A 24757-nucleotide genomic window follows, 5' to 3' on the forward strand; every position below is an offset into this window, starting at 1 on the left:
CAGTATTCTGGGGAATGGTACTTCACTAGAATTACACTGTAAGAAGTACATTAAGCTGTTTAATAACTAGAAATTATGTTTAACGTTTTTGCTGGAATGTAAAATCGTTTTCATTTGCTGAGGTACTGAGTGAATAAATGTTTGGGCACCATTTTCCCACTTGGCAGTTGCTTAATCTTTTTCTGACAGTTTCTGTTCTCTCTCACTGCTGTGTGTGAGGGGGAAGGGCCGTTTTTTGGCGCCTTTTCTATGCATCAGTTATTTCAGTCAGCAGCTCATTGTATTTCCTGCATGATCCGGTTCATCTCTACAGAACTCAGGGGTCTTCAAACTTATTTTGAGGGAGGTAATTTCTCTCAGCAGAGCTGTGAGAATTATAGTTGACTGTGATAAAAAACGTTTATTCTGTAATTGTTTCCTGCTTTCAGAATTTGTTATCTTTGCTATTGGGATTAAACCTTTGCTAAAGTTGTGTTGTTTACAAGGATTGAGGCTATAACTGTTTCAATTTATTAATTTTCAACTGTCATAGATTTTCTGTGCTTCTTAAAGGCACAGTACGTTTTTAATATTATTCTAATTGAATTGTATTCTAAGTTGCAAGTTTATTTGCTAGTGTGTTAAACATGTCTGATTCAGAGGAAGATACCTGTGTCATTTGTTGCAATGCCAAAGTGGAGCCCAATAGAAATTTATGTACTAACTGTATTGATGCTACTTTAAATAAAAGTCAATCTGTACAAATTGAACAAATTTCACCAAACAACGAGGGGAGAGTTATGCCGACTAACTCGCCTCACGTGCCAGTACCTGCATCTCCCGCTCGGGAGGTGCGTGATATTGTAGCGCCGAGTACATCTGGCCGGCCATTACAAATCACATTACAGGATATGGCTTCTGTTATGACTGAAGTTTTGGCTAAATTACCAGAACTAAGAGGTAAGCGTGATCACTCTGGGGTGAGAACAGAGTGCGCTGATAATATTAGGGCCATGTCAGATACTGCGTCACAGGTTGCAGAACATGAGGACGGAGAACTTCATTCTGTGGGTGACGGTTCTGATCCAAACAGACTGGATTCAGATATTTCAAATTTTAAATTTAAACTGGAAAACCTCCGTGTATTACTAGGGGAGGTGTTAGCGGCTCTGAATGATTGTAACACAGTTGCAATACCAGAGAAAATGTGTAGGTTGGATAAATATTTTGCGGTACCGACGAGTACTGAGGTTTTTCCTATACCTAAGAGAATTACTGAAATTGTTTCTAAGGAGTGGGATAGACCCGGTGTGCCGTTCTCACCCCCTCCGATATTTAGAAAAATGTTTCCAATAGACGCCACCACACGGGACTTATGGCAAGCGGTCCCTAAGGTAGAGGGAGCAGTTTCTACTTTAGCTAAGCGTACCACTATCCCGGTGGAGGATAGCTGTGCTTTTTCAGATCCAATGGATAAAAAATTAGAGGGTTACCTTAAGAAAATGTTTGTTCAACAAGGTTTTATATTGCAACCCCTTGCATGCATTGCGCCGATCACGGCTGCAGCGGCGTTCTGGATTGAGTCTCTGGAAGAGAACATTAGTTCAGCTACTCTGGACGACATTACGGACAGGCTTAGAGTCCTTAAACTAGCTAATTCATTCATTTCGGAGGCCGTAGTACATCTAACTAAACTTACGGCGAAGAATTCAGGATTCGCCATTCAGGCACGCAGGGCGCTGTGGCTAAAATCCTGGTCAGCTGATGTTACTTCTAAGTCTAAATTGCTTAATATACCTTTCAAAGGGCAGACCTTATTCGGGCCCGGGTTGAAAGAGATTATCGCTGACATTACAGGAGGTAAAGGCCATGCCCTGCCTCAGGACAAAGCCAAAACTAAGACTAGACAGTCTAATTTTCGTTCCTTTCGTAATTTCAAAGCAGGAGCAGCATCAACTTCCTCTGCACCAAAACAGGAAGGAGCTATTGCTCGCTACAGACAAGGCTGGAAACCTAACCAGTCCTGGAACAAGGGCAAGCAGACCAGGAAACATACTGCTGCCCCTAAAACGGCATGAATTGAGGGCCCCCGATCCGGGATCGGATCTAGTGGGGGGCAGGCTTTCTCTCTTCGCCCAGGCTTGGGCAAGAGATGTCCAGGATCCCTGGGCGCTAGAAATAATATCTCAGGGATACCTTCTGGACTTCAAATACTCTCCTCCAAGAGAGAGATTTCATCTGTCAAAGTTGTCAACAATCCAGACAAAGAAAGAGGCGTTTCTACGCTGCGTACAAGAGCTCTTGTTAATGGGAGTAATCCACCCAGTTCCACGATCGGAACAGGGACAGGGGTTTTACTCAAATCTGTTTGTGGTTCCGAAAAAAGAGGGAACTTTCAGACCAATCCTGGACTTAAAGATCCTAAACAAGTTCCTAAGAGTTCCAGCGTTCAAGATGGAGACTATTCGGACAATTTTACCTATGATCCAAGAGGGTCAGTACATGACCACTGTAGATTTAAAAGATGCTTACCTTCACATACCGATTCACAAAGATCATTACCGGTACCTAAGGTTTGCCTTCCTAGACAGGCATTACCAGTTTGTAGCTCTTCCATTCGGATTGGCTACAGCTCCAAGAATCTTCACAAAGGTTCTGGGTGCTCTTCTGGCGGTACTAAGACCGCGGGGAATCTCGGTAGCTCCATACCTAGACGACATTCTGATTCAAGCTTCAAGCTTTCAAACTGCCAAGTCTCATACAGAGTTAGTACTAGCATTTCTAAGGTCACATGGATGGAAGGTGAACGAAAAGAAAAGTTCACTCGTTCCACTCACAAGAGTCCCTTCCTGGGGACTCTTATAGATTCTGTAAAAATGAAGATTTACCTGACAGAGGACAGGTTAACAAGACTTCAAAGTGCTTGCCGCACCCTTCATTCCATTCAACACCCGTCAGTGGCTCAATGCATGGAGGTAATCGGCTTAATGGTAGCGGCAATGGACATAGTACCCTTTGCACGCCTACACCTCAGACCACTGCAACTGTGCATGCTAAGTCAGTGGAATGGGGATTACTCAGACTTATCCCCTTCTCTGAATCTGGATCAAGAGACCAGAAATTCTCTTCTTTGGTGGCTTTCTCGGCCACATCTGTCCAGGGGGATGCCATTCAGCAGACCAGACTGGACAATTGTAACAACAGACGCCAGCCTTCTAGGTTGGGGTGCCGTCTGGAATTCTCTGAAGGCTCAGGGACAATGGAGTCAGGAGGAGAGTCTCCTGCCAATAAACATTCTGGAATTGAGAGCAGTTCTCAATGCCCTCCTGGCTTGGCCCCAGTTGACAACGCGGAGTTTCATCAGGTTTCAGTCGGACAACATCACGACTGTAGCTTACATCAACCATCAGGGAGGGACACGAAGCTCCCTAGCTATGATGGAAGTATCAAAGATAATTCGCTGGGCAGAGTCTCACTCTTGCCACCTGTCAGCAATCCACATCCCGGGAGTGGAGAACTGGGAGGCGGATTTCTTAAGTCGTCAGACTTTTCATCCGGGGGAGTGGGAACTTCATCCGGAGGTCTTTGCCCAAATACTTCGACGTTGGGGCAAACCAGAGATAGATCTCATGGCGTCTCGACAGAACGCCAAGCTTCCTCGTTATGGGTCCAGATCCAGGGATCCAGAAGCAGTCCTGATAGATGCCCTGACAGCACCTTGGGATTTCAGGATGGCTTACGTGTTTCCACCCTTCCCGATGCTTCCTCGATTGATTGCCAGAATCAAACAAGAGAGAGCATCAGTGATTCTAATAGCACCTGCGTGGCCACGCAGGACTTGGTATGCAGATCTGGTGGACATGTCATCCTGTCCACCTTGGTCTCTACCTCTGAAACAGGACCTTCTGATACAGGGTCCCTTCAAACATCAAAGTCTAACTTCTCTGAAGCTGACTGCTTGGAAATTGAACGCTTGATTTTATCAAGACGTGGGTTTTCTGAGTCAGTTATTGATACCTTAATACAGGCTAGGAAACCTGTTACCAGAAAGATTTACCATAAGATATGGCGTAAATACCTATATTGGTGTGAATCCAAAGGTTACTCTTGGAGTAAGGTTAGGATTCCTAGGATATTGTCTTTTCTACAAGAAGGTTTAGAAAAGGGTTTATCCGCTAGTTCATTAAAGGGACAGATCTCAGCTCTGTCCATTCTGTTACACAAACGTCTGTCAGAAGTTCCTGACGTCCAGGCTTTTTGTCAGGCTTTGGCCAGGATTAAGCCTGTGTTTAAAACTGTTGCTCCACCATGGAGTTTAAACCTTGTTCTTAATGTTTTACAGGGCGTTCCGTTTGAACCCCTTCATTCCATTGATATAAAGTTGTTATCTTGGAAAGTTCTATTTTTAATGGCTATTTCCTCGGCTCGAAGAGTCTCTGAGTTATCAGCCTTACATTGTGATTCTCCTTATTTGATTTTTCATTCGGATAAGGTAGTTCTGCGTACTAAACCTGGGTTCTTACCTAAGTTAGTTACTAACAGGAATATCAATCAAGAGATTGTTGTTCCTTCTTTATGCCCAAATCCTTCTTCGAAGAAGGAACGTCTACTGCACAACCTGGATGTAGTCCGTGCTCTAAAATTTTACTTACAGGCAACTAAGGAATTTCGACAAACGTCTTCTCTGTTTGTCGTTTACTCTGGGCAGAGGAGAGGTCAAAAAGCTTCTGCTACCTCTCTTTCTTTTTGGCTTCGTAGCATAATTCGTTTAGCTTACGAGACTGCTGGACAGCAGCCTCCTGAAAGGATTACAGCTCATTCCACTAGAGCTGTGGCTTCTACTTGGGCCTTTAAGAATGAGGCCTCTGTTGAACAGATTTGCAAGGCTGCAACTTGGTCTTCGCTTCATACTTTTTCCAAATTTTACAAATTTGACACTTTTGCTTCATCGGAGGCTATTTTTGGGAGAAAGGTTCTTCAGGCAGTGGTTCCTTCTGTATAAAGAGCCTGCCTATCCCTCCCGTCATCCGTGTACTTTTGCTTTGGTATTGGTATCCCAGAAGTAATGATGACCCGTGGACTGATCACACTTAACAGAAGAAAACATAATTTATGCTTACCTGATAAATTCCTTTCTTCTGTAGTGTGATCAGTCCACGGCCCGCCCTGTTTTAAGGCAGGTAAATATTTTTTAATTTATACTCCAGTCACCACTTCACCCTTGGCTTTTCCTTTCTCGTTGGTCCTTGGTCGAATGACTGGGAGTGACGTAGAGGGGAGGAGCTATATGCAGCTCTGCTGGGTGAATCCTCTTGCACTTCCTGTTGGGGAGGAGTTAATATCCCAGAAGTAATGATGACCCGTGGACTGATCACACTACAGAAGAAAGGAATTTATCAGGTAAGCATAAATTATGTTATATATATATATATATATATATATATATTTGCCTTCTCTTGGTATATTTGTGGGGTTCTGTACTATGAGTCAATCTTCATTGTAGCTGTCATAATATTTAAATGTTGTTAGAGTTCCTTCATGTGAATGTAAAGCTTCTTTATATGCTTGCACTGCTAACTGACAACACTGCACTAAGTTATGGATGCACATTATTGTTGTCATTATGCACTGTATTGTTGTCATAGGTTAAATTTGATCAGAATGTTATTATTAAAGGGAAACTGAACCAAAAAAAATATTTTGTGATTCAGATAGAGCATGCAATTTTAAGCAATGTTCTAATTTACTCCTATTATCAATTTTTCTTCGTTCTCTTGCTATCTTTATTTGAAAAATAAGGCATCTAAGCTTTTTTTTGGTTCAGAACTCGACAGGACTTTTTATTGGTGGATTAATTTATCCACCAATCAACAAGGACAACCCAGGTTGTTCACCAAAAAAAGGCCGGCATCTAAACTTACATTCTTGCATTTCAAATAAAGATACCAAGAGAATGAAGACAATTTGATAATAGGAGTAAATTAGAAAGTTGCTTAAAATTTCATGCTCTATCTGAATCACAAAAGAAAAAAAAAATGGGTTCAGTGTCCCTTTAACCCCTTAGTGACCAGAGCACTTTTCCATTTTCTGTCCGTTTGGGACCAAGGCTATTTTTACATTTTTGCGGTGTTTGTGTTTAGCTGTAATTTTCTTCTTACTCATTTACTGTACCCACACATATTATATACCGTTTTTCTCGCCATTAAATGGACTTTCTAAAGATACCATTATTTTCATCATATCTTATAATTTACTATAAAAAAAATGATAAAATATGAGGAAAAATGGAAAAAAAACACACTTTTTCTAACTTTGACCCCCAAAATCTGTTACATATCTAAAACCACCAAAAAACACCCATGCTAAATAGTTTCTAAATTTTGTCCTGAGTTTAGAAATACCAATGTTTACATGTTCTTTGCTTTTTTTGCAAGTTATAGGGCCATAAATACAAGTAGCACTTTGCTATTTCCAAACCATTTTTTTCCAAAATTAGCGCTAGTTACATTAGAACACTGATATCTTTCAGGAATCCCTGAATATCCCTTGACATGTATATATTTTTTTTTAGTAGACATCCCAAAGTATTGATCTAGGCCAATTTTGGTATATTTCATACCACCATTTCACCGCCAAATGCGATCAAATACAAAAAATTGTTCACTTTTTCACAAATTTTTTCACAAACTTTAGGTTTCTCACTGAAATCATTTACAAACAGCTTGTGCAATTATGGCATAAATGGTTGTAAATTCTTCTCTGGGATCCCCTTTGTTCAGAAATAGCACACATATATGGCTTTGGCGTTGCTTTTTGGTAATTAGAAGGCCGCTAAATGCCACTGCGCACCACAAGTGTATCATGCCCAGCAGTTAAGGGGTTAATTAGGGAGCTTTTAGGGAGCTTGTAGGGTTAATTTTAGCTTTAGTGTAGTAGACAACCCCAAGTATTGATCTAGGCACATTTTGGTATATTTCATGCCACCATTTCACCGCCAAATGCGATCAAATTAAAAAAAACGTAAAATTTTTCACAATTTTAGGTTTCTCACTGAAATCATTTACAAACAGCTTGTGCAATTATGGCACAAATGGTTGTAAATGCTTGTCTGGGATCCCCTTTGTTCAGAAATAGCAGACATATATGACTTTGGCGTTGCTTTCTGGTAATTAGAAGGCCACTAAATCCTGTTGCGCCTCACACGTGTATTATGGCTAGCAGTGAAAGGGTTAATTAGGGAGTTTGTAGTGAGCTTGCAGGGTTAATTTTAGCTTTAGTGTAGAGATCAGCCTCCCATCTGACACATCCCACCCCCTGATCCCTCCCAAACAGCTCCCTTCCCTCCCCCACCCCACAATTGTCCCCGCCATCTTAAGTACTGGCAGAAAGTCTGCCAGTACTAAAATAAAAGGGTTTAAAAAAAAAAAATGAATTTTTTTTTTAGCATATTTACATATGCTACTGTGTAGGATCCCCCCCTTAGCCCCCAACCTCCCTGATCCCCCCCAAAACCGCTCTCTAACCCTCCCCTCTGCCTTATTGGGGGCCATCTTGGGTACTGGCAGCTGTCTGAAAGTACCCAGTTTACAATAAAAAGTGCTTTTTTTTTCGTTTTTTTTGTTTTTTTCTGTAGTGTAGCTTCCCCCCCCCACCCCCCACAGACAAACCCCCACCACCTTGCTGATTGTTTTAATTTTAATTGTTTTTATATTTTTTATTTCCCCATTTTCTGCAGTGTAGCGGTTCCCACCCTCTCCCTCCCCGTGCACGCGCCCGCCCCCACCCTCCCGTGCACGCGCGCGCGCCCGTGCGCGCCCCCAGCCACCCCCGCCCACGATCCCGCCCCCCTTCACATCCACAGGGCCATCGATGGCCGCCTCCCGGTCCGGCTCCCACCCACCAACACAGGGAGCAACCGATCTCCGGTGCAGAGAGGGCCACAGAGTGGCTCTCTCTGCACCGGATGACTTAAAAAGGTTATTGCAGGATGCCTCCATATCGAGGCATCACTGCAATAACCGGAAAGCAGCTGGAAGCGAGCAGGATCGCTTCCAGCTGCTTTCCACACTGAGGACGTGCAGGGTACGTTCTCAGGCATTAACTGCCTTTTTTCTGAGGACGTACCCTGCACGTCCTCAGTCGTTAAGGGGTTAAGTAGATTTTTCAACTTGTTATGGCTTCTGATTGCAAGAAAGATTTTTGGTTGTGGAAAATAAACAATGGCAATTACCATAAACTTTTAAGAAAATAAAAAGGCTGCAGTACTTTAGTTTGTGAATGGGGATCCTATATGAAGATTAAATACTGTCAAAATCAATTAAATTAGGATCTCTCTATCTATTCCCTCTCTTCTCAGTATTCTTGCCTCCTGTCTCTCTTCATCTTTTTTCTTCAGTCAGTCTGTCTCTCTCCTCGCCTTCACTCTATCCTCTTCTTCCTCTTCTTCCTCTTCTTTCTCTCCCTTGACTCCTTTGAAAGAGTATATGTGTGAAAGTGTCAGTGTGTCTGAGAGAGTGTATCTGTGTTTGTAACTTTAATGTATGTGCAATTAAATATGTGTATGTTCTAAATCTGTGTGTGTTTGATAGTATATACAGTATGTGTAAGAACTAAAATGTATCTGTGTGTGTGTATGTTATTGTACTTCTGTGTGAGGGAGAGTGTATCTGAGTGTGTGTGAGGGAGAGTGTATCTGAGTGTGTGTGAGGGAGAGTGTATCTGAGTGTGATTGAGGGAGAGTGTATCTGAGTTTGTGTGAGGGAGAGTGTATCTGAGTTTGTGTGAGGGAGAGTGTATCTGAGTGTGTGTGAGGGAGAGTGTATCTGAGTGTGTGTGTGTGTATCTGAGTGTGTGTGGGAGAGTGTATCTGAGTGTGTGTGTGGGAGAGTGTATCTGAGTGTGTGTGTGGGAGAGTGTATCTGAGTGTGTGTGTGGGAGAGTGTATCTGAGTGTGTGTGTGGGAGAGTGTATCTGAGTGTGTGTGTGGGAGAGTGTATCTGAGTGTGTGTGTGGGAGAGTGTATCTGAGTGTGTGTGTGGGAGAGTGTATCTGAGTGTGTGTGTGGGAGAGTGTATCTGAGTGTGTGTGTGTGGGAGAGTGTATCTGAGTGTGTGTGTGTGGGAGAGTGTATGTGAGTGTGTGTGTGTGGGAGAGTGTATGTGAGTGTGTGTGTGTGGGAGAATGTATGTGAGTGTGTGTGTGTGGGAGAGTGTATCCGAGTGTGTGTGTGTGGGAGAGTGTATCCGAGTGTGTGTGTGTGGGAGAGTGTATCTGAGTGTGTGTGTGTGGGAGAGTGTATCTGAGTGTGTGTGTGTGGGAGAGTGTATCTGAGTGTGTGTGTGTGGGAGAGTGTATGTGAGTGTGTGTGTGTGGGAGAGTGTATGTGAGTGTGTGTGTTTGGGAGAATGTATGTGAGTGTGTGTGTGTGGGAGAGTGTATGTGAGCGTGTGAATGTTTATCTGTGTGTATGGGTGTGAGAATGTGTTTCTGTGTGTGTATGCATGTGAGAGAATGTGTGTGGTGTGAGAGAGACAGAATTGTAGTACTTTTTACAATATTTGACTACACAAGAATAGTGCACACACATTTTAGTCGCTTGGCCAAATTTGTTGCGTACACAGCTCAAAACAATTAGAGGGAACTTTGGGTTCTATGTTAATAAAAACATCTGTATGTAATTAATAAGTCAGTGAGTAAGGTGCACACTGGAGTCAGTTCGATATGCTTTTTATTTTTTTTATTTTAAAATGTTTAAAATAATATTGCAAGGTTTAGCGGCACACATCAGACTAAACAGACATTCAAGGAACCAGATTAGGCACAAATGAATATATAAAAGCTCTTTATGCCGATGATGTCCTCTTGTTCCTCACATTCCCTGAAACATCCATACCTGCTCTTGTGTCAGAATTCAATAAGTTTGTATATCTGTATATTTTCTAATTATCAGAAATTGCAAATATTCCATATTAATCTTCCAGTGGCAGAGTTTGAGGCTCTAGGACCCATCTGTCAGTTTAAATTACAGTGTGTAAATATGTGGGTACTTTTGTTTTGCCGTGATATACAGCATGGTGGTAACTCGTGGCAAGTCCACTGGGAATCAGCTATGTGATCTACGCTGTGATTGTTTTTGTTTAGATCTTGTTTTACTTGAATACTTTGTTAAGAAGGTAATATGTGAATGAACATTCAGAAGAGTATGCAGCGTATCTTGCTTTTAAGCGTTTAAATAAGGATTCAACATACCAGTTTTAATTTCTTTAGGAAACTCATTCATTTTAGTTTTTTACTTTCACCTTTGCCTACATGTTACATTCTTATTATATTTCGCCATTTACTCAAAACATCCATGGGGAAAAAAAAACATAAAAATATATATATTCTTTTTAAAAAAAAACATTTATTTCTGACATATTTAAAGGAATAGGAACGTCAAAATTAAACTTGCATGATTCCAATAGAGCATGTAATTGTAAGACACTTTTTAAAATCCACTTCTATTTTCAAATGTGCTTTGTTCTCTTGGTATCCCTTGTTGAAAAAGAATATGCACATTTCCTACACTAGTGGGGACTGCTGCCAATTGGTGCCTGCACACATTTGTCTCTTCTGATTGGCCAACTAGATTTGTTTATCTTGCTGCCAGTAGTGCAATGCTGTTCCTTCATCAAAGGATAACAAGATAACAAAGCAAATTTGATAATGGAAGTAAATTGGAAAGTTATTTAAAATTGTATGTTCTATCCAAATCATGAAATAAAATTTTGGGATTTCCTGTCCCTTTAATAGTTTATTGTCACAGTGGAATACATTCTGTCTTTAATGTAAAAGAGAAAGGGGGATTTATACATGTCCTTAAAGGGACATTTATACACTCATTTTTTCTTTGCATAAATGTTTTGTAGATGATCTATTTATATAGCCTATAAAGTAATTTTTTTTTTTTTTTTTTTTTAAAAAAGTATAGTTTTGCATATTTTTATAGGGACACTGTACCCAATTTTTTTCTTTTGTAATTCAGATAGAGCATGCAATTTTAAGCAACTTTCTAATTTACTCCTATTATCAATTTTTCTTCGTTCTCTTGCTATCATTATTTGAAAAAGAAGGCATCTAAGTTTTTTTTTTTTTTTTCAGTACTCTGGACAGAACTTTTTTATTGGTGGATGAATTTATCCACCAATCAGCAAGGACAACCCAGGTTGTTCACCAAAAATGAGCCGGCATCTAAACTTACATTCTTGCATTTCAAATAAAGATACCAAGAGAATGAAGAATATTTGATAATAGGAGTAAATTAGAAAGTTGCTTATAATTTTATGCTTAATCTGAATCACGAAAGAAATTTTTTGGGTACAGTGTCCCTTTAAATAACATTGCTCTGATTTTCAGACCAAGCCCCAAAGTTTTATGAGAATACTGTCAGCTACCTACTCCAGCTTGCTCCTGTTTGTGTAAAGGGTCTTTTCATGTGCAAAAGAAGGGGGAGTGTCTTATTTCCCACTTGCAGTGGGCTTTCCAGTAACCTTTTAAACAGAGCTAAACTGGAAGCTCCTAAGTAAGTTTTTAAACGGTTTTATACTGGATTTTTATATCAGTATCTGTGCATCTTATTCTTTATAGTAGGGTCTATTACATGCAGTTATATGAAAATGAGTGTATACTGTCCCCCCTTAATGCCTATATAGTATTTCAATATAATTGTGTTGTGTGTTTTTTTTCCAGGAAGTTTTTATCCAAGGGAACTTAGTTAAACTTGGAACTGGCTTCAATCACAACCTCTCTATAGCAATCCTTTTTGAGGAGACTTTCTACAATGAAAAAGAGGAAAGTTTTAGCATATTGTGCATAGCTCGTTCACTAGAAAAAGAGGAGAATGCAGGTTTGTTATTGTTGCACACTTTCTGATCTATTCATTGAATATTCTTCTGCTGGAAACCTATCTTTTGTTAACGGGACAATCAAAACTAAACTAGGGCATGCAGTTTTAAACAACTTTCCAATTCACTTTTATCATCAAATTTGCTTTGTTCTCTTGGAATTAGTAGTTGAAAGCTAAACCTAGGTAGGCTCATATGCTAATTTCTAAGCCCTTGAAGGCCACCTCTTATCTCAGTGCATTCTGACAGTTTTTCACAGAGCTAGTTCATGTGTGCCATATAGATAACATTATGCTCACTCCTGTGGGGTTACCTAGGAGTCTGCATTGACTGGCCGAAGTGCAAGTCTGTCAAATGAACTGAACTAAGGGGGCAGTCTGCAGAGGATTAGATAAAAGATGATCACAGAGGTAAAGAGTACATTAATATAACAATGTTGGTTATGCAAAACTGGGGGATGGGTAACAAAGGGATTATCTTTTCTTTTTTAAACAATAACAAATCTGTAGTAGACTGTCCCTTTTTAATGAAGGATAAAGCCTTTTTTAAAATATATGGTAAGTTTAATAAAACAATAATGATGTAGAATTGTAATGTTTGATTTCTGTATTGCAGAGGAACCGTCCACATTCACAACTACTTGCACTTTGAAAAACATTGAAGATGTAAAGGAATTTTTAGGAAAGCACGTTGATAGATTTGATAAAATTGTTGCAACATTCCACAATACTTTCAAAGTCCATGAAAGAAAAAGTCTCCGTCACTATATTGTAAGCTGATATTTTACTAGTATTTTATTAAAGTAAAATGTAACTAGCTCAGTTTTTGTATTGAACTCAAACTATGGACTGTATTGGCTCCAGCTTGTCTAGGTCATACATAAGTGGTGTGTACAGGATAGGGATTTTGTTTTTTAAAGGGACATTTAAATTCCCAATAAATGAATTTATTTAAAAAGAAACAACATTGTAAAATACTCTCATTATCTTGCTTGATTTTTGTTGTAGAATGATGCCTGAAAAAAAAGATTAAAGGGACACTGAGCCCAAAAATTTTGTTTTGTAATTCAGAAAGAGCATGCAATTTTAAGCAACTTTCTAATTTACTCCTATTATCAATTTTTCTTTGTTCTCTTGCTATCTTTATTTGAAAAAGAAGGCATCTATGCTTTTTTTGGGTTCAGTACTCTGGACAGCAATTTCTTCTGTTAAGTGTGATCAGTCCACGGGTCATCATTACTTCTGGGATATTACTCCTCCCCAACAGGAAGTGCAAGAGGATTCACCCAGCAGAGCTGCATATAGTTCCTCCCCTCTACGTCACTCCCAGTCATTCTCTTGCACCCAACGACTAGATAGGATGTGTGAGAGGACTATGGTGATTTTATTAGTTTTATTCCTTCAATAAAAAGTTTGTTATTTTTTAATAGCACCGGAGTGTGTTATTCCTTCTCTGGTAGAATTTGTAGAAGAATCTACCTGAGTTTTTACTATGATTTTAGCCGGAGTAGTTAAGATCATATTGCTGTTTCTCGGCCATCTGAGGAGAGGTAAACTTCAGATCAGGGGACAGCGGGCAGATTAATCTGCAAAGAGGTATGTAGCAGCTTTTATTTTCTGACAATGGAATTGATGAGAAAATCCTGCCATACCGATATAATATCATGTATGTATATTTTACACTTCAGTATTCTGGGGAATGGTACTTCACTGGAATTACACTGTGTACATAAGACTTTAGCCTTTTTGCAAGCAACAGGCTTTTTAATAACTCTTAATTTATGTTAAACGTTTTTGCTAGAATGTAACATCGTTTTCATTTTCTGAGGTACTGGGTGAATAAAATGTTTGGGCACTATTTTTCCACTTGGCAGTTGCTTGATCTAATTCTGACAGTTTACTGATCTCTCTCACTGTTGTGTGTGAGGGGGAGGGGCCTTTTTTGGCGCTTTTGCTACGCATCAAAAATTTCAGTTAGAAACTCATTGTTTTTCCTGCATGTTCCGGTTCATCTCTACAGAACTCAGGGGTCTTCAAAACTTGTTTTGAGGGAAGTAATCTTCACAACAGAGCTGTGAGATTGTAGTTGACTGTGATAAAAAACGTTTATTCTTTAACTTTTTTTTCTGCCATCAGGGTTAGTTATTCTTTGCTAATGGGAACAAACCTTTGCTAAAATTGTGTTTTGTTTTACAAAGATTGATGCTGTAACCTTTTAAGTTTATTAATTTCAACTGTCATAAATCTTTCTGTGCTTCTTAGGCACAGTACGTTTTCATTGTATTTTACTTGAATAATATTTCCAAGCTGCAAGTTTAGTTGCTAGTGTGTTAAACATGTCTGATTCAGAGGAAGAGACCTGTGCTATTTGTGCTAATGCCAAAGTGGAGCCCAATAGAAATTTATGTACTAACTGTATTGATGCTACTTTAAATAAAAGTCAATCTGTACAAATTGAACAAATTTCACCAAACAACGAGGGGAGAGTTATGCCGACTAACTCGCCTCACGTGACAGTACCTGCATCTCCCGCTCGGGAGGTGCGCGATATTGTGGCGCCCAGTACATCTGGGCGGCCATTACAAATAACATTACAAGATATGGCTACTGTTATGACTGAGGTTTTGGCTAAATTACCAGAGCTAAGAGGCAAGCGTGATCACTCTGGGGTGAGAACAGAGTGCGCTGATAATGCTAGGGCCATGTCAGATACTGCGTCACAACTTGCAGAACATGAGGACGGAGAGCTTCATTCTGCGGCTGACGGTTCTGATCCAAACAGATTGGATTCAGATATTTCAAATTTTAAATTTAAGCTGGAAAACCTCCGTGTATTACTAGGGGAGGTGTTAGCGGCTCTGAATGATTGTAACACAGTTGCAATACCAGAGAAAATGTGTAGGTTAGATAAATATTTTGCTGTACCAACGAGTACTGACGTTTTTCCTATACCTAAGAGAATAACTGAAATTATTACTAAGGAGTGGGATAGACCCGGTGTGCCGTTCTCACCCCCTCCGATATTTAGAAAGATGTTTCCAATAGACACCACCACACGGGACTTATGGCAAACGGTCCCTAAGGTGGAGGGAGCAGTTTCTACTTTAGCTAAGCGTACCACTATCCCGGTGGAGGATAGCTGTGCCTTTTCAGATCCAATGGATAAAAAGTTAGAGGGTTACCTTAAGAAAATGTTTGTTCAACAAGGTTTTATATTGCAACCCCTTGCATGCATTGCGCCGGTCACGGCTGCGGCGGCATTCTGGATTGAGTCTCTGGAAGAGAACATTAGTTCAGCTACTCTGGACGACATTACGGACAGGCTTAGAATCCTTAAGCTAGCTAATTCATTCATTTCGGAAGCCGTAGTACATTTAACTAAACTTACGGCTAAGAATTCCGGATTCGCCATTCAGGCGCGCAGAGCACTGTGGCTAAAATCCTGGTCAGCTGACGTTACTTCTAAGTCCAAATTACTTAATATACCTTTCAAAGGGCAGACCTTAATTGGGCCCGGTTTGAAAGAAATTATCGCTGACATTACAGGAGGTAAGGGCCACGCCCTGCCTCAAGACAGAGCCAAACCTAAGGCTAGACAGTCTAATTTTCGTTCCTTTCGGAATTTCAAAGCAGGAGCAACATCAACTTCCTCTGCTCCAAAACAAGAGGGATCTGTTGCTCGCTTCAGACAAGGCTGGAGACCTAACCAGTCTTGGAACAAGGGCAATCAGGCCAGGAAACCTGCGGCTGCCCCTAAGACAGCATGAATTGAGGGCCCCCGATCCGGGATCGGATCTAGTGGGGGGCAGACTTTCTCTCTTCGCTCAGGCTTGGGCAAGAGATGTCCAGGATCCCTGGGCGCTAGAGATAATATCTCAGGGATACCTTCTGGACTTCAAATACTCTCCTCCAAAAGAGAGATTTCATCTATCAAGGTTGTCAACAAATCAAACAAAGAAAGAGGCGTTTCTACGCTGCGTTCAAGAGCTCTTGTTAATGGGAGTAATCCATCCAGTTCCACGGTCGGAACAGGGACAAGGGTTTTACTCAAATCTGTTTGTGGTTCCCAAAAAAGAGGGAACTTTCAGACCAATCCTGGATTTAAAGATCCTAAACAAATTCCTAAGAGTTCCATCATTCAAAATGGAGACTATTCGGACAATTTTACCTATGATCCAAAAGGGTCAGTACATGACCACAGTGGATTTAAAGGATGCTTACCTTCACATACCGATTCACAAAGATCATTACCGGTACCTAAGATTTGCCTTCCTAGACAGGCATTACCAGTTTGTAGCTCTTCCATTCGGATTGGCTACAGCTCCAAGAATCTTCACAAAGGTTCTGGGTGCTCTTCTGGCGGTTCTAAGACCGCGGGGAATCTCGGTAGCTCCGTACCTAGACGACATTCTGATACAAGCTTCAAGCTTTCAAACTGCCAAGTCTCATACAGAGTTAGTACTGGATTTTCTAAGGTCACATGGATGGAAGGTGAACGAAAAGAAAAGTTCACTCGTTCCACTCACAAGAGTTCCCTTCCTGGGGACTCTTATAGATTCTGTAGAAATGAAGATTTACCTGACAGAGGACAGGTTAACAAGACTTCAAACTGCTTGCCGCACCCTTCATTCCATTCAACACCCGTCAGTGGCTCAATGCATGGAGGTAATCGGCTTAATGGTAGCGGCAATGGACATAGTACCCTTTGCACGCTTACACCTCAGACCACTGCAACTGTGCATGCTAAGTCAGTGGAATGGGGATTACTCAGACTTGTCCCCTTCTCTGAATCTGGATCAAGAGACCAGAAATTCTCTTCTATGGTGGCTTTCTCGGCCACATCTGTCCAGGGGGATGCCATTCAGCAGGTCAGACTGGACAATTGTAACAACAGACGCCAGCCTTTTAGGTTGGGGTGCCGTCTGGAATTCTCTAAAGGCTCAGGGACAATGGAGTCAGGAGGAGAGTCTCCTACCAATAAACATTCTGGAATTGAGAGCAGTTCTCAATGCCCTCCTGGCTTGGCCCCAGTTGACAACTCGAGGGTTCATCAGGTTTCAGTCGGACAACATCACGACTGTAGCTTACATCAACCATCAGGGAGGGACAAGAAGCTCCCTAGCAATGATGGAAGTATCAAAGATAATTCGCTGGGCAGAGTCTCACTCTTGCCACCTGTCAGCAATCCACATCCCGGGAGTGGAGAACTGGGAGGCGGATTTCTTAAGTCGTCAGACTTTTCATCCGGGGGAGTGGGAACTTCATCCGGAGGTCTTTGCCCAAATACTTCGACGTTGGGGCAAACCAGAGATAGATCTCATGGCGTCTCGACAGAACGCCAAGCTTCCTCGTTACGGGTCCAGATCCAGGGATCCAGGAGCAGTCCTGATAGATGCCCTGACAGCACCTTGGGACTTCAGGATGGCTTACGTGTTTCCACCCTTCCCGATGCTTCCTCGATTGATTGCCAGAATCAAACAGGAGAGAGCATCAGTGATTCTAATAGCACCTGCATGGCCACGCAGGACTTGGTATGCAGACCTGGTGGACATGTCATCCTGTCCACCTTGGTCTCTACCTCTGAAACAGGACCTTCTGATACAGGGTCCTTTCAAACATCAAAATCTAACTTCTCTGAAGCTGACTGCTTGGAAATTGAACGCTTGATTTTATCAAGACGTGGGTTTTCTGAGTCAGTTATTGATACCTTAATACAGGCTAGGAAGCCTGTTACCAGAAGGATTTACCATAAAATATGGCGTAAATACCTATATTGGTGTGAATCCAAAGGTTACTCTTGGAGTAAGGTTAGGATTCCTAGGATATTGTCTTTTCTACAAGAAGGTTTAGAAAAGGGTTTATCTGCTAGTTCATTAAAGGGACAGATCTCAGCTCTGTCCATTCTGTTACACAAACGTCTGTCAGAAGTTCCAGACGTTCAGGCTTTTTGTCAGGCTTTGGCCAGGATTAAGCCTGTGTTTAAAACTGTTGCTCCACCATGGAGTTTAAACCTTGTTCTTAATGTTTTACAGGGCGTCCCGTTTGAACCCCTTCATTCCATTGATATAAAGTTGTTATCTTGGAAAGTTCTATTTTTAATGGCTATTTCCTCGGCTCGAAGAGTCTCTGAGTTATCAGCCTTACATTGTGATTCTCCTTATTTGATTTTTCATTCGGATAAGGTAGTTCTGCGTACTAAACCTGGGTTCTTACCTAAGGTAGTCACTAACAGGAATATCAATCAAGAGATTGTTGTTCCTTCTTTGTGCCCAAATCCTTCTTCGAAGAAGGAACGTCTACTGCACAATCTGGACGTAGTTCGTGCCCTAAAATTTTACTTACAGGCAACTAAGGAATTTCGACAAACGTCTTCTCTGTTTGTCGTTTACTCTGGTCAGAGGAGAGGTCAAAAGGCTTCTGCTACCTCTCTTTCTTTTTGGCTTCGTAGCATAATTCGTTTAGCTTATGAGACTGCTGGACAGCAGCCTCCTGAAAGAATTACAGCTCATTCTACTAGAGCTGTGGCTTCCACTTGGGCCTTCAAGAATGAGGCCTCTGTTGAACAGATTTGCAAGGCTGCAACTTGGTCTTCGCTTCATACTTTTTCCAAATTTTACAAATTTGACACTTTTGCTTCCTCGGAGGCTATTTTTGGGAGAAAGGTTCTTCAGGCAGTGGTTCCTTCTGTATAAAGAGCCTGCCTATCCCTCCCGTCATCCGTGTACTTTTGCTTTGGTATTGGTATCCCAGAAGTAATGATGACCCGTGGACTGATCACACTTAACAGAAGAAAACATAATTTATGCTTACCTGATAAATTCCTTTCTTCTGTAGTGTGATCAGTCCACGGCCCGCCCTGTTTTTTAAGGCAGGTAAATATTTTTTAAATTATACTCCAGTCACCACTACACCCTTGGCTTCTCCTTTCTCGTTGGTCCTTGGTCGAATGACTGGGAGTGACGTAGAGGGGAGGAACTATATGCAGCTCTGCTGGGTGAATCCTCTTGCACTTCCTGTTGGGGAGGAGTAATATCCCAGAAGTAATGATGACCCGTGGACTGATCACACTACAGAAGAAAGGAATTTATCAGGTAAGCATAAATTATGTTTTTTTATTGGTGGATGAATTTATCCACCAATCAGCAAGGACAACCCAGGTTGTTCACCAAAAATGGGCCGGCATCTAAACTTACATGTAGAATGAAGAAATGAAGAAAATTTGATAATAGGAGTAAATTAGAAAGTTGCTTAAAATTTCATGCTCAATCTGAATCACAAAAGAATTTTTTTGGGTACAGTGTCCCTTTAACTAAGGAAAATAAAACAACATAGTAATCTACCTACAGTTAAATACCTCTGAATAGTATTTTAGTTTCATTCCCTCTAGAGAGAGGTTACAGTGCCTCTATTATAAGTAAATTTACCTGAGCCGGCAATAGTGTACACAGTGATTGGTTAGCTCAGATCACAAGCTCATATACATCTGTCCCTAACTGACCAGGAAACATGGCTACCACGAGGATTTTCAATAAGTGTATGCTAAACTGCTCCTATACTGCATAACCTTCGGAGTGTGCTAACAAAAAAACAACATTTTAATGTTTTTTTTTTGGTTTTTTTTTTGCAATGCAGTCCTTAAAGGGCCATTAAACCCAAAATGTTTCTTTAATGATTCAGATAGAAAATACAATTTTAAACAACATTCCAATTTACTTCTATTATCTAATTTGCTGAAATCTTTAGATATCTTTTGTTAAAGAAATAGCAATGCACATTGGTGAGCCAATCACATGAGGCATTTATGTGCAGCCACCAATCAGAAGCTGAGTCTATCTAGATATGCTTTTCGGGAAAGAATATCAAGAGAATGAAGCAAATTAGATAATAGAAGTAAATTAGAAAGTTGTTTAAAATGGTATACTCTATCTGAATCATGAAAGAAAAAATATAGGTTTAATGTCCCTTTAAATAGCAATTATAGTGCAAAAACTACATGTTCTAATTTGTTTGTTCATGTAATTGTAGCACTGGTGACAAGTATTTGTGTTTAACTGTAGCAATGGGTTAAACACATAGTTAAAGTACTACTGGGGTGCCACTGAGAATTTCTTGTCCTGAGCAGACATGACCAATGAACTAACCATAAATAGCTGTCGCAAAATGCTGCCTATCACTGGCTGTGTCTGCTTGGGACCAGCAATTCTATGCAGCTCCAGAGTGGTATTTTAATGTGTTTAACTCCTTTGCGGGGGTAATTTTATTTAAACATTAGTGACTCTGCAATTTATATGTGATTAACCCCTGCAAAGGTGTTAAACACCCAGTTTAAATACTACTCAGAAGCCGCAGAGAACTACTGGTCCAAGGCAGACATAGCTGGTGATTGGTGGGGTCTTGCGACTGCTTCTCCTCTGTGGCACTAGTTAATCTTTTTGCAGCAGTTAAACACATAGAATTGGAGGATTTCTATTGCTAAAATGACCTGTTCTAATAAATTAGAGCGTCCTTTATCCTCTGTATTGGCCCTTTAATTGCTAATACAGTATATACTGAGCTTTAATGTCCCTTTAATAATGATTTTATTCTTTATTATTTACATTTATCTGAACATTAAAACTATTGTCTAGATGGCACACAATTGCTTAGCATTGTTATTGACAACTTAGACGTAATAAGACATGTTCTAAAATGTTCTTGTCTATCTAAAAAAAGAATGCTTTAAAGTGTATTGCAGTGATATTTGTTTTATTGAACGTTCCTGTGGGGAATAAGCCAACTTATGTCCCTCAGTTAGTTGTTTTTTCAATTTAAAAGGCCATGATACCCACTAGAAAATATCACCTGAAACATCTCTTATGTAAAAAAGAAAAATATTGTACCTCAAAAATTCCTCAGTAGCCACATCCCATTGTAAAGGACTTCTAAGCAGCAAATCAGTATGCCTGTCCCGGGACAGCTAAGGGATTTAGCCTTGTGCACTATAATGTAATTTCCTTATTCAGTTTAAAGAAGTTTACTATGAAATCCCATGAGAGTTAAGTCAAATCTCATGAGATCACAGTAAAAGAGTTCGACCTCAGCACTGCTGATGCTGATTGGCTGCAGTATTTCTTCATTTTTTATTTTTTTTTACCTGCAGCTGGGCAGCAGCTGAATTATAACTTTTTACACAGAGCTTACTCTGCTGAGCTGAGGAAATTGTGAGGTAAAATTTCTTCCATTTTTACATAGAGATGCTCAGGTGATATTTTCCTGTCAGCTTTTTACAGTTATACTGCATCAGTTTCAAGTGATTTAGCATATGAGTATTATGTCCCTTTAAGTTTAAACAGCATTTACTCAACTTTTTTGTTATTGTTTTTTATGTTTTTGTAACATGTTAAACTGCTGTTCTTTCATATACATGATAAAATATGTTGGAGTACCATGTCCCTTGAATTAACAATTTGGTTTCATACAGAATGTTTTAAATATCTTCCATTTTCATTAAACTTCGATTTTCCAAATGTAGCCAGTGTTTTAACTGAAGTGAACGTTTTGTTTCAGGACTGTGTCAATGCTTTGTACACAAAATGCCTGCAACAGTTGTTAAGGGATTCCCACTTGGTAAGTTGCTTCATTTACGCCCACTCTTGGCAACCAATATACGTTTAAAAGCCATGATTGTTAAATTGCTCGGTATTGATCAATATTCTTTTGTCTCTTTTTAGAGAGCATTAGCTAAGCAAGAAACACAGATGAATTTAATGAAACAAGCCGTGGAGGTGAGCCAGATTAATTATGCAATCACTTTATTAGCTGTTAGCAACCTTTATTTTTTTCTTAGGCAGACTGGTTCATTAAAATGACTTGCTTTTATTCTAAGCATCCTCAAACTTTAGACTCAAACTTTCCTCCAGTTATTCCTGCCCAAACCAGATTAATGGGCCTACAGGTTCAAACATATGACGACTCTTCGGAATGGGGAAATGAGGAATAAAGTAAAACCAAGATTGGTTAATCTAGTACCAAATTGTTAAGGGATCAAGGAAGTAATATATCCATTTTAAAGGATGCATAAGTTACACACACTTGGAATCCTTTATTGAAGAGTAGGCAGGTTTAGGAGCTTTGATTTACTGCTAGGAGCTAGCTGGGGATTGGTGGCTGCACATATATGCTTTTTGTCATTGGCTCACCCGATGTGTTGAACTAGCTCCCAGCAATGAATTCCTGCTACTGAGCCTATCTGCTTTTTAAAAAAGGATTACAAGAAAACAAAGCAAATTCGATAATAGAAGTAAATTGAAAAGTTGTTTTACATTACATGTTCTATCGGAATCATGAGCATTTAATTTTGGCTTTACTGTCCTTTTATCCCCAGCAAAGAGGTGAAGCACATAAAGTCCTGCTCAGGAGCTACACGGAACTGCTGGTCTTGAGCAGGAAACCGCTAGTGAGCTTATTAGCAGTGGCAGTCGCACATCCCCACCAATCAATGGCTCTGTTCAGCTTGTTGTTAAATACTGTATTCAAATTACTAAACAAAATGTTTATCTAAGGATATTATATATAATCTCATGTATACTTGTCATTATGCAGTCACATATACTGTAAATATAAATCAAAGCACATATTCATTCACTATAAAAAAAAAAGTATTATTAGCATGATGTGTTAAACACAAAAAACTAATTCTCAATTGGACCTTCCTTTCACTAATTGGGAAGATGCACTTCTCACACCACAGAAATTGCTCTAATAATTGGGTAGCCGATTAAGCCTTCCTTGATAAATATATACACCCACAATTTTTTTTCCTTCCTAAAATAGGGAGAATCCACAGCTTCATTCCTTAATGTTGGGAAATAAAACACCTGGCCACCAGGAGGAGGCAGACATCCCAGCCAAAGGCTTAAATATCCCTCCCACTTCCTCATTACCTCAGAGATGTGTCAGAAGATTCTGAGAGTCCTGAAAAAGGGTATCTGCCCTTCGAGATAGGACTGGAGTTTTAAGTAGTCATGTCAACCTCTCAGTGAGAGTATTGATGAAAGTCTGGAGATGCAGGAAAAGTTTTTCTGCGAAACCATCCAGACTACTGCTAACTGCTCCTAAGCAATCAGTGTTGACGAGTTTCACTGCCTGCTTTCTTTCACTCAAGTCCATGTCAGGAGCGCTGCTATAAGACTGTCACACTTGAGAGGCTGTGGTCTGTTCCACAGCATGGATCCTGGAGGTAAGATTGTTTAAATTTTTACACATAAAACGCTATAACGGGGTCACAGTGTGGCTCCTTTATAACTTGATAGGATACAGGGTTAATATCCTCTGAAGGGGGTTTATTGAACAGTTGGGGTTAATTAATCAGTGTATTAATTATTTACATGCTGCTTTTTGTGATTTTGTTTCCTGGGCTGTGGACTGTGTGTTTTTGACTGGAACAAACAGGTTTTACTTTTAAGTTTCACTTTCGTTTTTGAAAGTGTTGCACAGCTCCTATTACTTGCTGTACTTGTAATAACAAGGGAAGTACTGTCTTGCACTCCATGTGACCGGGTGTGGTCTATGTTCATTTCCTCCATTCTGGCTGAGACTTGAACCTGAGCGTTTCCTCTGTTAACTGTCTGGGTCTAGGAGGTGGTGAGTACCCCAGTCATTGGGAGTATAAAGGTGCAGTTTTCTATAATAAAAAAATAAATAAAAAAAAATATTTTTGTCCTTCTGTGGGTATAACCTGAGCTATGGAGGACTCTGACATGTTAGAAGGTACTCCTTCTATACTAAATCATACCTGTTTATATTGTGAGGAGGCCGTGGTTTTCTGCCCACTCAATTATGTTCCACATGCCTTAACAACGTTATAAAGTCTAAGAAGGGAGACAAGCCTGCTAAGGCTCTTAGTCTGAGCCATTTACCTCTAAGGACTCGGCGTCCCGTGATATTACTACTCTTGCTACATTATCCACTCCACATGCAGTTCCCCCAGAGCACAGCTAATTCTCCATCCGGAGGGGGCCTTCTTCCTGCGGACTTTGGCGCGCAGTTACAAACAGTGGTGTCTGCGGCCCTTAGTGCATTACCTTGCTCTAACAAACGCAAGAGAAAAGTTAAACATAGCTCTCCTGACCTGGAGTCATCTAAATATTTATCGGATTTAGCTATTATGTCCCAGTTATCCGATGATGAGTTAACCTCTGTAGCTTCAGAGGGTGAACTTTCTGGGTCGGAGTCCTTAGCGTCTAAGCCTCCTGCTGCAGAGGAACTGTCCTTTATATTTAAAAATGAGCACTTGAGTTTTTTTATTAAAAGTGGTTATGTCTACGTTAGTGGTTCCAGAGGCCACGCTGCCTGAAGAACCTATGATACCTAAATTAGACAGAGTTTACGAAGACAGGAAGGTTCCTTTGACTTTTCCTGTGCCGGTTAAGATGGCGAGCATTATTAAGAACGAATGGGAAAAAATTGGTTCTTCTTTTTCCCCCTCGTCTACTTTTAAAAAGATATTCCCGGTCCCGGACTCTCAACTGGATTTGTGGGGCTCCATTCCTAAGCTGGATGGTGCCATCTCTACGCTTGCTAAATGTACTACTATACCTTTTGAAGATAGATTTTTGTTCAGAGAGTTGATGGATAAAAAAAATGGAAACTTTTCTGAGAAAGATGTTTCAACAAACGGGATTTTGGTTTCAACCGGTGGCTGCAGTTGCTGCGGTTCCCGGCGCAGCTACCTACTGGTGGGACTCTTTGTCGGAACTCATTGAGGTGGAGTCTCCCCTCAAGGATATTCAAGACAGAATTAAAGCTCTGAGAATTGCTAATTCTTTTATCTATGATGTGAACATGCAAAATATTCGCTTAAATGTAAAGGCCTCTGGCTTTGCGGTCCTAGCCCGCCGGGCGCTCTGGTTGAAGTCT

General features: G+C 40.4%; 1 protein-coding gene across 1 annotated transcript in view; it reads left to right on the forward strand.

Moving 5' to 3' along the window:
* Positions 1–24757, forward strand: part of ANKRD27 (ankyrin repeat domain 27) — a 393642-nt gene that overhangs the window by 125204 nt on the left and 243681 nt on the right. The window contains exons 4-7 of the mRNA XM_053701675.1: positions 11707–11863; positions 12477–12631; positions 21407–21466; positions 21571–21624. Of these exons, the coding sequence (XP_053557650.1) occupies positions 11707–11863; positions 12477–12631; positions 21407–21466; positions 21571–21624 (426 nt within the window). The remainder of the gene's footprint in view (positions 1–11706; positions 11864–12476; positions 12632–21406; positions 21467–21570; positions 21625–24757) is intronic.

The sequence above is a fragment of the Bombina bombina genome, chromosome 1 (genome assembly GCF_027579735.1).
Source record: "Bombina bombina isolate aBomBom1 chromosome 1, aBomBom1.pri, whole genome shotgun sequence".
Taxonomy (NCBI): Eukaryota; Metazoa; Chordata; class Amphibia; order Anura; family Bombinatoridae; genus Bombina; species Bombina bombina.